Source organism: Dermacentor silvarum, chromosome 2, assembly GCF_013339745.2.
Source record: "Dermacentor silvarum isolate Dsil-2018 chromosome 2, BIME_Dsil_1.4, whole genome shotgun sequence".
Lineage (NCBI taxonomy): Eukaryota > Metazoa > Arthropoda > Arachnida > Ixodida > Ixodidae > Dermacentor > Dermacentor silvarum.
In genome coordinates this window covers 199,887,520-199,905,984 of record NC_051155.1, presented here as the reverse complement: position 1 = coordinate 199,905,984, position 18,465 = coordinate 199,887,520, and the positions used below count along the sequence as shown (strand labels likewise).

The 18,465-nt window shown below is 45.6% G+C and overlaps 1 protein-coding gene across 1 annotated transcript in view; it reads left to right on the top strand.

Annotated features, from left to right (window-relative positions):
- Positions 1-253: 253 nt before the first annotated feature.
- The window catches only part of LOC119440654 (phospholipid-transporting ATPase ABCA3-like), a 60,495-nt gene continuing 42,283 nt past the window's right edge, over positions 254-18,465 (top strand). The window contains exons 1-4 of the mRNA XM_037705545.2: positions 254-344; positions 4,627-5,001; positions 11,135-11,284; positions 16,383-16,571. Coding sequence (XP_037561473.2) covers positions 254-344; positions 4,627-5,001; positions 11,135-11,284; positions 16,383-16,571 — 805 coding nt within the window. The remainder of the gene's footprint in view (positions 345-4,626; positions 5,002-11,134; positions 11,285-16,382; positions 16,572-18,465) is intronic.

Genomic DNA, 18,465 nt, shown 5'->3' with positions numbered 1-18,465 from the left:
ATGACGGTAGTGTTCTGCCTAGTGCTACTGTCATGAGCATTGCGCGTACAAACACTAGCGTTCTTACTTTGTAGTGATGTGTACATACCACAGCATGATGCATACAGTGGTCTGAGCGGTAATAAATTTGAAGCTACGAACACCGACACTTATACGTCGAATGCATCTCGTGCATTATCGATGCGCGTTGCTTGGAATCACGTAGAGCGAGGGAGAGAAGGAGAACGTTAATAAAGAAAGAAATAATAGGGTTATGGGGGCCGAAGTGTGGGTCCTAAGCCCAGGACTCCAGTGGCCAGTGCCACGCACCGAGCCTGGTCGAGGCAACTCAATTGAGTCTCCAAGTGAGTCTGGGTGGGGATGGCTGCCCAAGGCTTCCTAAAAGAATTTTGAACTAATTGTGGTGAATTCGAATTTTCGGGCCGTGATTTGCATCCCAGTGTCACAGGGGCCTAGGATGGAGCACGATATCGGGCAGCTAGGCTCACCAACCCAAGCTCCTCTGGCTCCACCCCTCTTTCTCTCTAGGACCTGTCTTAATACACGGAGGATATTGGGAACTCAGTGCTCCATGGTTGCCGGTCGTGCCAGACCAATCTAGGGAATGTTTGGTTCGTGGTAACATTTAGTGATATCTGCCGTCACAGTCACAGGCATTGAGGAAGAAACAGATACCGCTCGTGTCTTCAAAGTGGCCTGTATTTGTGAAAAAGGTGTCAGTCTGAAAAAAAAAGCACTCTTCTTCAAAGCATTTGCACACATTGCCACAACAGCTCAGCGACAGTTTTCTTGCAATAGGTAGCTGTAACAAACGCGATGGTCGTTTACACGATATTTGGACAACCTTTACGTCCATTTTGATCAAAGTATCGAGTACGGTTCTATCGCGGCACAGATTTCGGCACTCGGTAGGTTTCTTGCGCACGGCCGTGTCTGTAAGCACAGTTTTCTCTCCTGTCTAACGTTGCTCTGCAGCTCAGAGGTCATCACCCACTGTTGTCGACGACACGCGAAGCAGACGACACCAGCGAAGCACAAGAGCCAAGCCAAGTCCCGCTCGCTACGGCCACCACTTCGCATTCTGCAGGCACTGAAATATGACACACAACGTAGTGACATTCCTCTGGCGCACCCTGTTCCAGCAGTCGATCCAGAAAAACTTACGCTACGTGGTTTTGGAGTTCCTGTACGTGATGATGGTCGGTTTCCTGTTGAAAATGCAAGTGTTTGAAAGCCTCCCGAGACCCCTGAGCGAGAACTCAATCGATGTGGACGTCAAAAAAGCGCTGGTGCCTCCGCTGCCTTCAGTCGTCGTCTTTGGGCCCAACAGCACATACTCCAGACTGCTAGTGGACACTATGATCACTTTGCTCGTCAATGCGGCACATCCCAGACAAGTCACGGCGGCAAGAAAAGGTACTATAGACTGGCGTAGCCAATGGCTTGCCGTTTTTCTCGACGACGTACGCGTTACGCCATGCGCTGGTTTCACTGGAGCGCGCTTCCCCGAAAGTCTTAATGGATATCGAGCGATCATTGCGACTGTAACGGAAAACCAACGAAATTACTGAAATAAATCAGTTTTTTTACGTGTCCCAACCGCGATGTGATTATAATGCACACCATAGTGGCGGGTTCCAGAATAGTTTTGATCACCTGAGGCACCTGCACCCAAAGCTGGGTACATGAGCGTTTTTACTCCACCCCTGTCAGAATGTGGCCGTTGCTATCTGGATTGAATCCTCGACTTCGAGCCCAGCAGCGCAATGCAATAACCACTAAGCTACCGCAGCGGCTATATTAATATATACGTATATACAGGGTGTCCAAACTATCCTGCAACAAGATTTAAACATTTGCAAATGCCACGTAGCTGGAAAGAACCAAGGTAATGTTTTTTGCCGTCGCTTGGAGACACTCAGATTATTTTTTTGCATTCCGCCTAATTAGGTAATTACTCTTAATGAATTAATGAACTTCTCAATTATTATAATAGCATTAAAAGTATCAATGAGAAAATTGTAAAGCATCATGGATAGCTCCCGCTACAGCTTTCTGTTTCGCAATACGGGCTACATAGAGGTATTTTTCCGAGCGTGAAAGAAGCCCGCGAATACACGCGAAATTGCCGCGCGACTGACCTCTCGAGGCACTTTGCGTGTAATCGCGGGCTGCTTTCACGCTCGGAAAAACACCTATATGTAGCACGTATTGATCAACGGAAAACTGTAGTGGGAGCATTCCATGTTGCTTTACAATTTTCTCATTAACATTTTTCATCTCATTATAATATTCATCACGAAGAGAAATTGACTGTCCCAACTTGCCGCATCACTGCAGCAAGGCTCGCCCGAAGTTAAGGCCAAGGGCTGACGAATTATTCAGGCAGAGACGGGAATAATGCCAATACAGATTACCAAACTCAACTGTAGTCATCGACTTTGTAGTTCTAATTTCAGCAACATGGGGGCAGGTGAGCGCGCGTCTCTTCCTCTGGCCTAGCCATGCGCCGATTCGCTTTATCTTGAATCTACTCTCCGGCGGGGGCACGGTCTGGGGAGCCGAGATGGCTCGTGGCTGCAACCGCATTGTCTTCGAGGGAGCATTGTGCCTGGAGGTTAAGTAATCTCAAGTTTCGGAGACGCGTTGAAGGGACAGAGATAGAATAAACATCTATATTGCGACAAAGCAATGAGAAGTTTTCAGTCAAAGACGTCTTGAGCTCTTCCTGCTTCTACAGCCCTCAGCACCAGCAGGTGCTAATCATCGATATCGGAGCTGGACTGTGCTCTTTCCCAAACCTCGTAAGACGAATGTAGTGAGTTTTGGTCGCCGCCCCCTACCATATGAAGAGGCAGCATCAGCGTTCGTTCCCCTCAATTTGTGCTTTTCATTACGCCAGCATTGTGTTCGCGGTCAGCGAGTGAGATCGCTTTATGTTTGCCTGCGTGCGCGTGACACCGTACTTAATAATTTAATAATTAAGCGAACGTTCGCTACAATTTTAAGGCTGATAAATCTACGAACCTTCGTGCAGTTGTGTAATCTTTTGCTATACCAATCAGTGATTCGTCTTTCGAATGAAACCTCGACATTTCTTTTATTCTAAGCGCAACAGATGATTGCTTCAGTGATAACGTCACAATCGCAACGCACGATTCTCGCATGCCAACGCGTGCGTTAGGTCACACGCGTATACATACAGCGCCAGCAAGAGCGTGTGCGTACGCGCCAGTTTTCATTAGGGCATGCACGCGTGAATGATTCGGGCGAATAATAGTGAACCTTACTAGCGGATAGTTTTTAGCTTTGCATAGTGCGTGATGCATTATCGTGATACGTGAAGCCCACTGCACAGGCGTGTGTTTTATACGGGTTACTACCACGGCAGGTTACCGTGATTGGGTAACAACGTGGCTGTGCCGAGAATCGCCAAGACAATTCTGCTTCAATGCATATTCGTCCACACTACTTACTCAGTTGTCGCCAAAACGCGAAATAAATGGTAAATTCAACCTTTCCTTAGTCGCATCTCACGCTGAGGACGAAATATTGGCGATTTTTGTTCGTTGCTATTGAAATCAGCTGTTTGTTTTGACGCCGCTGAGTCTATAGAGACTACCAGAACGAGAAAGTTTATTTTCATCTACCAGATGACGCCGTAGCATTAGCGTTGGAGGTGCGTAGGCGAAGAGGAATGATCTAAAAGACTAATTCTTCACTGCATCTGTAATTAGATTTGATGCTGTAGCGCGGTATGCGCTGAGGGTATTCGCTAAAGCGCTGATATATCGACATGTTACCGCGGTTGTGCGGAGAGTTGGCGCATGAGTAGAGGGCCTAGCTTATGAAGTATCCCCGCAGAGCTAAATTCTCTACTTCATTTCACTCACGTCACGTCCCATAGCAACAAGGTGCCTATAAAGGCCAATGTCTGCCGTTTTTTACTATTCTCTCCTCGTAACAAGCTGTAGTGTTTTGAGACGCCGCCTTCTGGATCGGCCTACATTGCCCAGTCCTTCTTCGTAGCAGCTAGCACTACATAAATGCTATGGGACATTTGTAGCGGTTTCGGTTTCGGTCCAAGTCGTAACGCAACAGGTTGCAACGTTTCTTTATCAGAGTACGATTAATCCATCGTCATGGTCATCGTCGTCGTAGCATCGTCGTAACCGTTTCTCAACTGTCGTCATACACACGCTCGCACCCATACAAACAATTTTTCGCCTTAAACATATTGATCCATCAGGTGACGTTTTGCGGCACCGCAAGCACTAATGCCTCTGTATATATAATAGCTGTCTTGCCTCTTCGCACCCCTTTACTTTGTCGGTTACGCCATCTTTCAGTTAACACAACCTATTAATTCTTAAAGACTTTTTTTTTGATGAAATGGTCAGTCATAAAGCTTTATTAAACAGAAATGTGATTTTTGGTTTTTAGCAAGCGCTATGATGATTATTCAAATATACGACCTTTTGTCAATCTGGGAATAGTCACGCATATGCGAGTTCATAGGAAGTAGTCATTGTGAGAGCATTTCAACTACATTTTAACTACAACTACTAGCCCCTACTAAACCACACATATACTTCCACTCTTCCGCAAATCTCTTCCCTGGCACAGGAACTGCGGACAAACACGGAGGCTACTTACCGTTTCAGCGTAGAAATGAGCAAAGCGGTGACTCGGACGGCGACCAGTCTTCTGAAGACGGCGACAAACACGAGACTGTGCCAGACGCTGCGGACTTGAAGTACGTGGAAGTGGAAAGCAGAGATGCTGTAGCCGGCGCATGCGCAAAGCTCTACGATCTCAAGATGTTCCCAAACGAAAACAGTACCGCTATTCTTCGGGCTCCACTGTGTTTGGCACTGAGCGAACCGGAGTCCGCGGCGAGCGCCAGCCTGGAGTACACGGTGTACGTTCCCACCGAGGACATCGGGAAAATGGAGAAGATGCTACCGCTTGGCGGGGCCTTCGCACCGAACGATAACCTCAGTGAGTGAGCGATAGCAAAGCGCAGGACCCTGCGAGGACGACAAATTGCTTGAGTCCTGCGCGCTTCTCCGAGAACGCGGAGAGCTGCTTATGTACGTGTTAATGCCAGGCGCTTTCCACTCACACGCGACAAACACTGCACAGGTAGCATCCAACGCAAGCGTGTAGCTCTAATGCAGTCGGACAATGCCGGTAGGTGGGGTCTAACCATGCAGTATACAAATAACATTGACGAATTTGAATTTACAAAAGCTAAGTCAATAATCATACGAAGTGTGTGCAAAGGTGGCATATGTGTTAGCTATAGGTTATTTCAGTAGTGTTGCCCGAGAGGACAACATTTTCTATTCATCACTTTAAGTTATTGCATTATTCTTCGGTTGAAGCCCCCATAAACCAACCACCACTACCTTCTTGGGCATGCTCCTGGAGTCAATGGGCGCAGCAATTTCAGGAACAAGCAATCAAGCAAGAAATCCGAGGAGATGGTCTGCGCTGTCAGAGCGTGCAACTGCCGCAGCACGTGAGTTTAGAACCGAACGAATTGCTGGTCTGCGTCTCATTTATTATTTACTGCTCTTGCTTATGGTTTCGGACGCTCTCGAATCATATCGTGCCTTAATAAACATAACCTTCTTAAACATATTCACCACGGTTTCAGAAAGCAGTGTGCCGCGCGAAACAGCACTTGCTACGCAAAAAGAAATTGTCATAGAAGCATGCAATAGCAAGGAAATCATAATAGGTGTGAACATGGAATTGTCGAAGGCATTTGGTCTGATTTATGACCATATTCTTTTTTTTAAGCTAGAGGAATGTAGCGTCCGTGGAAGAGCTCATGAGCTCCCCGAGTCACACCTTACACACACGACACTGTACGTGAAAATCAGCGCTGCGATATCTTCCATGCAGCCTGTTCGAAAAGGAGTCCCCCAAGGGAGCGTATTAGGACCACTATTGTTCTGCGTATACGTAAATGACATCGAACACATCACAGATAATGCACAGTTTGTCGCGTACGCCGATGATACTACAGTATTTATTTCAGGAGCAGTAGGAGGTAAATTAGAGCGAACAACCACAGAAGTTCTCGAAAGCTTAAAGTCTTGGGAGACGCGAACCACCTAATAATAAACTCCGGAAAAACAAAGGCGATATCATAGCGACCTAAAGTAAAAAAAAATTATCACGGCGAATTAACGTTCGCTTAGGCAATGATGTTATAAATTTTGTAAGCTACGAAAAATTTATGGAGTTATTTTTTCCGGACATGTAACTTGGAATGAGCATACTAAGAACATTCAATCAGAAGTTTCCAGCACTGTCGGCATTGTATCAAGGCTGAGGCCCATACGTCCTGTCAAAGTTAAAATTCTGCTTTATAATTCACTTGTCTCCTCACTTCTAGAGTATTGTAGCACTGTGTAGTGCACAACTGGCAATACAAACCTAAAGAAACTGCACATGCTTCACAAGAGAGTTGTCTGGTGTATAGCAAAGGTCCCTTACCTCTGCCCTACATCTAAACCTTTTCTTAAATATGACATTTGACCAGTAGCTTGTTTATTTGACTGCAGATTAACGAAGATGTCGAAATGCTTCCTCCGCTTATAAAGATAAGTATTCGCTCTTGTTATAGAACTTGGAAAACAAAAGCCGTGTATAACAAATACGAGGTTCAAAGAACCATGAGCTATGCCCCCCCACCCAGAGTATAAGATTATACACAATAATTACGTTACACGATGCCAGTACTAATGAATAAACTATTTAACGAGGATTTTGATCCTCTATATGCGCTTCTATTAAAGCTATTAGGTGCTTTTGTCGGGACAAACTGTCCTAGAATAGCAGTGTTCTCTTACTGTACTGTTAGAATGAAAGTTATTTTTGTTTTTATATTTGTCTATGCAATGTAAAACCATATTCTTGCGCGCATAATGGTTGGGATCCGTGTTCTAAGTATTTGTCACCTCTCTCTCTCTCTCTCTCTCTCTCTCTCTCTCTATATATATATATATATATATATATATATATATATATATATATGAACGGTGTTTGTTCTCTTCGACAGCTCTACTGCCATGTAATAGGGAGTCGGAACCTCTGTGAAATCGCTGCTGCGACTTCTAGTCTCGTCTCTCTTTTTTGACGAAGGAAAATAAAATGGAGTGGATGAATAAATGAATAAATGAATGAATGAATTTGTAGCACTGCTAAGAGGCATTCATTCCTTTAGTCACAGCAAGAGCTACCATCAACGATGGAATTAAATCGAAGCAAGTATAACCGAACACTGCACCGAAGCAATTAAATACTGAACGAAAATGACTGACCATATGGTGCAGGTAAAAAGAAATATCTACGCCCAGCTATAACCAGGGCCAGAATGCACAATAACTTCCATACCGCAGGTGCTGTCGGTGACTGCTTACATTCATCCCAGCCTGTGAATTTTAAATGTTTGTAAGCATCTCACAAAGAGAGAGAGAGGGGTGGAGTGGTGCGGTAGCATGCATTTTTAATAACTTGCAGGACCACACACATCTTTTGTGGCAACGTACGCAATTTGTGAACGATCATTTACTTTAGGCGCAGTACACAAGCTGCGGCAGCCTTAGTACAGCATAGACTCGCAAGCAACATGTAGTATTTAAACCAGTCACTTTTCTCGTGGCATTGCTGTCGCCGATCTAGCCTAAACACGAATGAAGTGCCATTTCCGTTTGTTTCGGAGTGTTTGAGTTACGTTCTTGCGTTATTATATGAACAAAATACTAATTTACACCCGCTAAATCACAAAATTTATTTTCCAGCGCTGGCGATTGGCTACCAGTTCATGATCGAAGCAACGCACATAGCACTGCAAGCAAAATCGGCAGTGCGCGCAAGGCAGACGGTCCCGAATATGGAGGACTTTAACGTACGTGAGCGTCTAATTTGTGCTGCTCCTATAAAGTCTGCGCTAAACAGGACCTGCGCTAATTGTCTACGAAACTGAGCACGAAACTGCGTGCATTAACTTTATATAGACTGCATGATGTCCTCGCACTTGCAGGCAACATGTAGCCTGAGAGCATACAAATGTGCCTCCAATCAACGGTTCTCCTCAAGATTGTCAAGTGAAGAAGTGCGCAATTGTAACTAGATTGGTGGACGGAAAATAAACGTGCGGATCCAACGTCCGGGCCATGTCTCAAATATATATATATACAGGGTTGGCCCAACTCTCATGCACCAAGACTTCAAAATATGCAAATGCCACGTAGCTAGACAGAACCAAGGTATAGGAAGTGTTGTTTGCCGTCGCTTGGAGATACTGAGATTATTTTTTGTGCATTCCGCTTAATTACAAAATTGGTCTTAATTCATTAATCAACTTCTCAGATATTATAATTAGATGAAAAGTGTCAATACCAGAATTGTAGAGCTACATGAAAAACTTCAAACACAGCTTTCTGTTGCTCAATACGCACTACACAAATGAGTTTTTCCGAGCTTGAAAGAAGCCCGCGAACACCCGCGAAATGCCTCGAGCGGTCATTCGCGGGCTTCTTTCACGCTCTGAAAAACCCGTATTGAGCAACCGAAACAAAGAAAGAAAAGAAAGAAAGCAAGATAAAAGAATGCAATACGGACCTGTGGGAAATAAATATTCGTAGATGAGAAAAAAAATGTCACAGTTTCGCCCTAAGGGCGAAGCAATGAATGCGATAGCAACACAGCAATGTCATACGAAGTAAAGTGAGCGGCTTTGGTAGCAATGTGAATTGTAGTAAACATGAGCTGATTAAGTAAGCAGGTGTGCTGCGGCGTAAGTAGACCGACATGAAGAGAGACTCGATGACCACGAGAAGGCGCGTGTGAAACGGTGGTGTTGTTGAGAAGCGCTGCCTGTGGGCAGCGCGTGCGAAGGGACACACCTGTAGCGCTGCACTGCCGATCCGGGCAGCATTGCATGTGTAGCGTGCGTTGGAAAATGTGGCCCGACTATTACTAACTGTGGTTTGAGCACGCACAAACAAACATGAATAGATCACACTGAATGACTGCATAAAACGACTGTCAAAACGCTGGCAGCAAGCGCATACGCAGCAACGGGCGAAGATACGTGCGGTCTATCGCTTCAACGGAAACTGAGCGGCGAATGCACAGCGCATCAAGGTCAGAGCCGTGTGGAGATAAGAGACGGTGCGGGCGAGCGATGAGCGCGGCTGTTGGCAGAGTAGAAGCGCCCCCCCCCCCCCCCCCCCCCGCTCCCTCCGGCGCTCGTTTCCCGCTTCCTTGCTTGCGCGTGGGAGATTGACTGCGTTCGCTCTCTGTGATAGCGTGCGTACCCGCACGCTTCCGCTCGGGCATACGGCGCGCGGCGAAGATTTTATCTATACGGAACCTCACGGTGACGCCGACGGCAGAAATCCGGTTGAAGTGTCCATATAATTGCTATCGCAATAAAATAATTGCAGCCTATTACTGGACACACACGCATGACAGGCTTTCGTTAGCACTACGCGAAAAATACTAAAAATAATAAAAAGAGTACTATTAAGGGTAGAGGTTTCGTCTACCCTCCTCACTTCCAACTGCTGCTCCTTGTTTCAGTTCACGATCGCCAGTTTCCCGGGCTGGCCGTTCACAGGCATGCAACGACCCTACCTGTTCTTCCTTAAATTGGCAATCATGTTATCCATGGTAGTGCCTTTCACGCGGAGGATGAACGCCATCGAAAAGGAGTTTTCCTCAGGCACTGCGGTAAGTGTACACGACGGAAACCGTTTGCGCACGGCTGCCCTCGAACCAAGAAGCGAGAACAAGTTAGACACCGGAGTTCTTCGCACCATGGCACCAATTTTCAACGCGGCATATTGCACGTATTTTAACCTTCTCGCAATTAAAGATGTTAACTGCTTTCACGCCTAAAGGTGGAATGCACATGCACATGTGGACTGATATACTAACAACAAATTAGGCAGGACAAAATGAAGGAGCAAGACGGACGGTGCTTCATTCCCGCTCCATTTCTTCCTCTTGTCTTGTTCTATGAGCCGTTAATATATATAGTACATAGATTAAGCGGCAACATGCGTCAACCAGCCAGAGATAGCTGTATTTTTGTTCTTGGGAAATTCAGCCAAAAAATGTGGCTAACTGACAGGCCAATTCCAGGGGAATGTCACGCAAGGCAGAGTTCTCATAGAGAAAACCAAATAAATAAATAAATAAATAAATAAATAAATAAATAAATAAATAAATAAATAAATAAATAAATAAATAAATAAATAAATAAATAAATAAATAAATAAATAAATAAATAAATAAATAAACGCTTGAACAACCCGATAAATCTTTGACGGGCATCTGGAAGTTCTTATGTCTGAGGCAATGAAATTTTTCTTCCATTGCTAGGCAATAGGCATGTGAGTGGCCTGCTGACCGCGGCTGGTCATCACACGGAGCCGAAGGTGGTCACACAAGCGCAATGAGAGAAAGAGACAACGCTATCACTCACTTGAGACACGATCGAGGTAGACAAACCACTACATAATGATGATATAAAAAAGGCTACAAATTACACAGGGCTAAAGCTAAACTTTGTGCAACAACTACAGCTATTTCGAGGATGGAAAAAGTCAATCCAGCGCGTCAAGCGATGTTTCAGGACGTACGCATATGTAAATTATTACGCACCAACGCTGCACATGTGTGGTATATACTGCAATTTCGATACATGACTTAGATCATGCTCCACAAGTTGTAGTTTCTCTCGTACTATGGAAAAACAAGTGTTCGACTTCCTGTTTTTAAAATCTCGGAAGAGTTGTGCTGACCCTATTTCAGCACCATCTTTCTTCTTGGTCTACTGTTTAACGCTGACGTGGCAATTGCACAGCATCGATGTTTCTTAATTAGGAGTCTGCGCGCTGCATGTGGTGCGCTTCTACGTTTTCATTATCTTTGGCACTAGGCGATTAGCAGTTTGTATTGGTTGTTGTATAGCTGTATCTTGACGAATATTTATCGTCATGCCGTTTTCTTTCTACGTAGGAGCAGCAAGGCCTGATGGGTCTCACTGCGACTCAGTTCTTCGTCGGGCATTTTCTGACAATAATGTTTTTTGCTGTTTTGGAAACAGCTCTGATGATTGGATTGATGTTTTACATCAATATTGCTGGACAGCCATACGCGAAGGGCATCGACGTCAGTCTTCTAGCCGTCTCGTTCCTCATTTTTGACGTCGGTTACGCGCTGCTGATCATATTGATCATGTGGGTGTTTCCCAAAGGTACGTAGTAATTAACTAATTCATGGCAGCGCGCGCTATCCCCCCCCCCCCCCCCTTCTTCCCTTCAGACACTTTAAATAGGGTAGAGAAACCAAAAAAGTATTGCAGAGTCGCCCGGTGCTTTGTTTGAAGCCGGCGCCTTGCGTCCCTTTTGGATGCTTGGCGTTTCATTATATCCTAGTCGCTGCGTTCTTGCGTATAGGGGCTTTGAATTGTTGCGAAATATTTAAAGGAACATCGAAGGTGAACACTGAATGAATTGAAACTGATAAAGCGTTTTTAAATATATATATAGTTTCGTTAATCTCAGCGTAAGAGGTCGATATTGAGAAGCGCAAATGGAGCTCAAAGTTCCGATTTCCGAATTTCGCGCCGAAACCCTATAGCGCCGGTATACCTCATTCTGACGACACGGATTTCGAAGCATTCTTTCCTATTTGGGCCGTTGTTGCTCTGTAAGTTCTCTAGAAACTTGACTAATTTTCTTTGTTAGATTTTTGCCAATATAACGTATTCCATATTTGCCGACAAAAGATTAAGTGGGCCCGAGTAGGCGCCGTCAAAAGCCATAATCATGGCTGGCCTCAGAGATCACCGCCTAATGAAAAGGCATGTGGCGGCGCGGCCGGTATGAAAGAACAGCGAGCTATGCAACTTGCGTAGATACCTTTTTTTTTTTAATGGACACTTCCATATTGCCTATAGGCAGTGGCGCCATCAAGAAGCTGTCTGCAATCGCCGCCATGCCCGCATGTGCGTATGCTACAGGTCGTATGCCGGATATGATACGCTCGGCGGCATGCTGCTGGTGAATGTATTCTGGCTAGCATGGTCTACTTGGTACAAGGTAGTGTCCTTTAGGTCTGATACGGTATTGTGAAACGTTGAGGCGATTGGTGCACCCGCGGTGCGATGTGAGCGCTCGCGTTTCAGCCCACAATCAGACTCTGACATCGGTTGTGTAATTAATAAACCATCGTTCCACGAATGCGTATTTACTGCAACATTCTCCGCGTAATCATAAGCTGTGGTTTAGCAGTAAGCAGTAGCTGAAAAACATACGCGACCATCTTTGCAGCGTAAGTACCGTTCTGCTACGGAATAAGTCGTGCTGTTTAATTGACAAGCTTTCACATTTTAATTTGTAGATACAGTGCGCGACTGCCTCATTCGTTGGATGCGTTTCTGGTCCATTAAGATTTTTAAGTTTTGTATAGAAATAACAGTATACCGTTACAGTGTAAATCACACTTGTCTCACGCAGAAGGCGGCTAGGGACTGCGCGAGCTCCCGAAGCAGCTATACGTAGCGGTAGCTGCTGGGTTATAGATCTGTTTGTACCATAGCGCATGGACCGAGCACGTGGCATGAACATGCGTCGTCTTATTCCGGCGTTAGATCTTGCGTCTTGCCTTGTAAGATGGCGACCAAATCGGCCAATGGATCACTCTAGACAAGCGTGATTCACACTGTACAAACCGCAAATGAACGAAAACCGGTTTTTCTTTTTGTTCGATTGTGTTCTGCCCGTCCTCTACGACGCACTCACCTATTTTACGGCAACTGTATCCTCACATATAACCGTCGGATTACTGCTTTACAGGGCATTGAAAAAATGCGAAAACACAAACGTTATGTATCATGTTGGTTTAACAACCGCAGTGATCGCTGTGTTGAGCCATGCCATCGGCCTCATGCAGGAAGCTATCGTAGTCATAACATAGTGAACTTTAAGTGCGTGATGCCGATGGCTGCCGTGAATGTTCTAACGATTGGCGTTAAGATATTTCGGGATTGCATTGAGTTGGTCGTGCGCGAGCGTTCTTATAGGTCAGTTCCCACGCCAAGCGATCACACAGTGAGAAGATTTTCCAATTCACGCTGGCGAGCCACAGACGCCGCTGGTGTTCGTCGAGTGAAACTTAAAGCAGCCAAAATATAGTTCGCAACACATACACCACGGCTGGTGATGCACGTCCCATGCTTCCGCAACTGAGACACATTTTCGCAGACTGCAGTTACTGCTGCACCTCAAATCTGCACAGTGGTTCCCCGACGTACTTACATGAACTGCCATCACGTAAATTTGCTGGAGGACGAGCTAAGAAATCTCCAAATCGTTCCGCAACACGCGATGGCAACATGTTCAATCATGACCGCACCGACCCGCACAAGACAGAGAGGAGGAACGACCCGCCGCGGTGGCTTAGCGGCTATATGGTGTTGCTCATCTAAGCACAAGGTCGCGGGATCAAATCCCGGCCATGGCGGCCGGGTTTCGATGAGGACGAAATGAGAAAGACGCCCGTTTCTCGTGCATTGAGGGCACGTTAAAGATACCCTGGTGGACAAACTTAATCCGGAGTCCCTCACTACGGCTTGCCTCATAATCAAATCATGGTTCGGGCACGTAAAAACCCCTGAATTCGTTCATTCAGATGAGGAAAGGCTTGCCGCGCGCCAGTTGCCAGAGCTTTTCTCCTCGATCAATGAAAAGGTTTATAAGAGCCCTGAATTTGTTCTGAAACGTTTTATCAGCGAGTATACATCGTAAGTTTTCTTGCGCATGCTTCACTCGAATAGACAAAGCTTTGCGTGGTTCACTTTAGCCAGACTATTGCGTAATTCAGCTTGGAGTTTGTACGTCCGCGGTAGTGAAAGCTGACGGCGCTGTTGGTATCAAATGCAAATCAAAGATAAAGTCATTGTGTGAAGAAAACATCGCAAACCTGCTTTGAAACCACTGTACGATTGATAAAATACTAGATTATGGCACGATTGTCGTGTGTATATACGTGAGTCCCAGATGATGTAGTACGTTGGTAGAATGTTGCGACACGACCGACAGAACGTAATTTGGAAATAAGTTACGAGCCACAAAACGCTTCCGCTTGAGCAGCCAGCAAGGCGCAGCCTGCGCAGAAGAACAGTGCGAAGAACAGCAAATAACCCAGCTCTACGAGGCCACTGCAATGCGCAGCCCGACGTAGAATACTGCAACATGCGTCGGATATAACGCAAGCTATGGAAGTACAACGCTTGGTGATAGTGCATGAGCCTTTGGAAAAGCGCATGTACAGCGAGGAATTGTATCGAACATAGTGGAGCGGTTTCCAAAGTCTTGGGTAAATTTTTGGCAGTGGCCAAAGCAAAGCCTTGTAACACTAACGAAGAGTGTGAGAACTCGCTAATGTATCCTCGCTGCCTTTGATGTATCAGTTTGTCAGAATGGCGCACATCTCCGAAGGCTTCTTACGTATTTCGTTACCTAACAAGCTTCTTTTCACCGTAAGAGTGATTTATTGGTATTGTAGAAGGGTAATTATACAGTCTAGCCCGGATATATCGAATACATTTATAACGAATTATTGTGTATAACGAACAGCAGTAAAATTCCCTTGAAATTTTTTGTAACGACTTTTATTTTATATATCGAATTACCGATATATTGAAATTTTTTGTGATCCCCAACAGATCCGATATATCCGGATTCGACTGTACAGCTTATATTGCTTTTCTATTCGATGCCCTTTTAAAATATCGAATTAGAATTTTTTTTAATGCCCTGCTATTATTAGTATGCGACGATTAATGCTCCCGCACTTTGCTGCGCTTTAGCAAACACCTTTAACAAACACACTCTTCGTATAAGTGGTCCAAATGAATGTATGTATCCGCACAAAAAGTGAAATAGGGAATGCATCTATACCTTCACTACTCATACTCGTACATAAAAGGCCTCCGCTGTGCTTGCATCATAACCTGTTTCTCGAGCTCACCCTTCAACTAGTTCATTTCACCATCTTTCTTGATGCTCTAAACTGCCTGTTTAGAGCCTGCCACTGAGATTACACTTCTGGAAAAAATGTGAACAGTTTTAGTGCAAAAAGGCGGCAACAGTCATTACTTTTGAAGGGCAATCTAATTAAATTTGTAAAAACTACATTGTCTTTGTTGACAAAAATTTAATATTATTATTTCTCCACACACAATATGTGTGTGGAACAGCTTAGCTAATACTGCTGCTACCTCGTCCAGTGAGTCTTTTGGTGACATTTGCATGAAACGCAGTCATGATGCGGAAGTGTGCACCTGTTATCTTAAATCAAGAAGGGGCTGACAGATCGAGTAGCACACTGTAGTACAAAAGTTGAAAACAGGGATAACGTGCCTAAGAAAGGCTGGTCAACGTTTCGATAAGAGGACCTGTCTTCGCCAAATGCCTTTGATGAAGATAGGTCCTTCTATCGAAACATTGCCAGTCTTTCTGAGCCACTTTATACCTGTCTTTAAGTTTTATACCACGTGTTGCGTTGTGTCTTTTTACTTCGACACATGTCATGCGACTGTTACTGACACTATAATGTGTCGATTTTGTTTTGCTTTTGATGCGAAAGCGTCAATGGACCACTGAGCGAAAAAAAAAACGGCGTCTGTCGTCTGTACCATTGAAACGGCACGTAAATTGGCCGTGACGTCCCGAGCGCGCCTCGATGGAGCAGAGCAGGCGAATGGGAAACCCTACTGCCACGAGAGCGCGCCAGGTGTTGCGTGTGAAGAGACGGCATCGCCGTGACGTCATGTCACCCCCACTCTCGCTCTCAGAAGCCTGTGCTAACCGCGCGTTTCTTGTCCGTGTAAGCTCTCGCCTGCATTCTAACTGGGCCTCGGTAAGGCAAAATCAAAACACGTCAAGCGTCCCAACGCGCTCGTTTTCCCGCAAGGAATTCATAACTCGAAGAATCGCTCAGCGCGTCCATGTGGACAATAATGCTTTCGCATTCACAACTCATAAAAAGTAATTAGGTGTCCTTGGATTTTTTATAGCTATCATTGTATTTTTTTTTTCGTTTATCTTCTAATGAGCCCCGGAGTAATGCCTTCTGTGCGCATGTAGTGCTGTCAGTAAATTAATAAATGGTTATAAAACGGGCCCTACTCGGTCTGGGGAGGTGGTACCGTACTTCGCAGAGACGGTCCCAATCCGTCCTATGTTTACGTCATTTACGTAGTGCGCTTGCGTTAAAATGCAACCAGTGCTCTTGCTGTTAAGTACGAGCGCTTTGTCACCATTTTTTATTTTTTTTTCCTTTTCCAGGTTGGATAGGGTTGATCATCGGCTTGGTATCGGTGTTTTATGGCGTAAGGATTTCTGATAGCGCTTCATCGATTAGTGTGCCTCGGTACATCACGACGTCCAAGGCTGACAAGCTTCTCACAGCTCTGCTACCGGCTGAGGGCTTCTTCGCTGTCTTGAGAATTGCCTTCCTTGCTCGAGATTATGAAGGTCAGTAACCTCGGTGATGAAATTACTAGCATTTTGTCCTAACCTTGTGCGTATTTAAGTATAAATAATCGAAAAGAAAATTCACTGCTGGCGCCTTTAATAAAAAAATGCACGTCGGTATCCCATGTTTTAATACTTGTATAAACTTACCTGATCAAACAACGTATTCTTCATATACAATATAAGCTTGTAAATTAGTTTGCATAGGCAACCGGTTATGAAAAAAAAAAACTTCAGTGGCACTTTAGCGGTAAATGCGAGAGAAAGGCATTAGCATTATTACATCGCACATTTTGAATGCGTAAGCATTTATTTGCTTACCCAACGAGGAAAACCATCCCTCCGTCCGTCCCGCAAGGCGATCGCTTTCAAGATAGGGCCCGCAGTGGCAAGCGAATTCACCTACGTGCTGCCTCTCACTTCAACGCCAACTAAGCGGCGAGAACACAGCGCTCACGAAGCTATCAGGGCCGCTATTTTGTAGCGATGCCTTTAAAGTAATAATGCCTTTTCGCGCTTATCCCGCTTTTTCAGTGGTCGGAGCGATGATCCGCTCGCATTATCAACGAGATCAGCCGTCCGTGAGCGGTGGATGATAAGACTAGAGTAGAATAAGTCATAATGCCTTGGTACAAAATCGCGGCCCAGCATTCGCCGCACTGTGCCCCCATCGTAGATCGCTTTCAAGATATATGCTCGCTTGACATTTCTGAAAACAATGTCAGCCTCCGAAAACGTCAAATATCTCTCTTATTACGTCCTTACCTATGTTTACTGATTTACTTAATTTTCAACGTCGATGCGCAAACTAGGAGAATGCCTGTAGCGGTTTATGCTTGTAGACCGAGCGGTTTGCTCTCTCCACAACTATACCACACCACTTTGTGCAAATGGGTACTGAGTTCATAGCAGAGAAAATTTGTGGGCCTTTCCCCTGCTGGGAACAGGGGTCTACGCGAATCTTGTCGTACCCTCAAAATTGGATGTCGCGTTCCTTGGCCTCGGGTTTCTCTGCCCTTCGCTGACGCTGGGCTTCGGTAAGACGGGCTTTTAGCGTGGCATCCGCTGTCTGCCGCTGTAACCAAGCCTGGGGTTGGGCTCCCTTGAACGCAGGATCCGCACGGCGAGCGCGAGCCTGCTGCCGGTGACGTTGACGGCGTTTCTCGTTGAAAGTGGCCTGTTTCGCCGCCGACCGGACAACGCGAAGCCTTCCCATCGGTTTGCCGAGCGTGCACTGAAAAGGAGACCCGACGCAACGCGCGCGAGGCCGTTTCCTTCCCTTGCCCTTCCTCCGCGGCGCGCCAGCTCCTGATTGGGTGTTCCCGTCACGTGTTACGGGCGCGCGCCTCACGTGTTTCACCAACGGTCTATTCTCAGCCTTTCCCGCCGTTCTCCTTCACTTGCGCCGAGACGGATTTTTCGCGGTCACACCTTCAACGGCACCGACACTTGAGGCAATATATGCTTCGCTTGAAAACCGGGGCAGTAATTAAAATGACCACCAGAACCCATAAGCAGCGCATGGCAGGCGTAAGCAGTGAATGTTACCAAAGAGGCGCAAACGCAGGTGGCGGTGTTTTTGATTTGCTTCAGTAGCACGTTCTACAAATTAGTGCTGCGATCAGTGGAGAGAGCGAGCGCACGCAGATGAGCACAGAGATAGCACATGGACGAGAAAAGGGGACAATGTATTACGCATGACGCGTTGACCTTTTCTGCAGTTCGACGTGCATTAGCAGCAGAACAAACTCACGGCTGAGTAAACGCAGCCAAATTTAAACGTAATATATAGCTGACACTGTTTTCTACAATTTGCCTGCGATAGTGCAATATAGCGTCTAACATATTTCTTCAAATTTAGCCCCATATAAGGTAACGTTGTTCTTACTTCAAA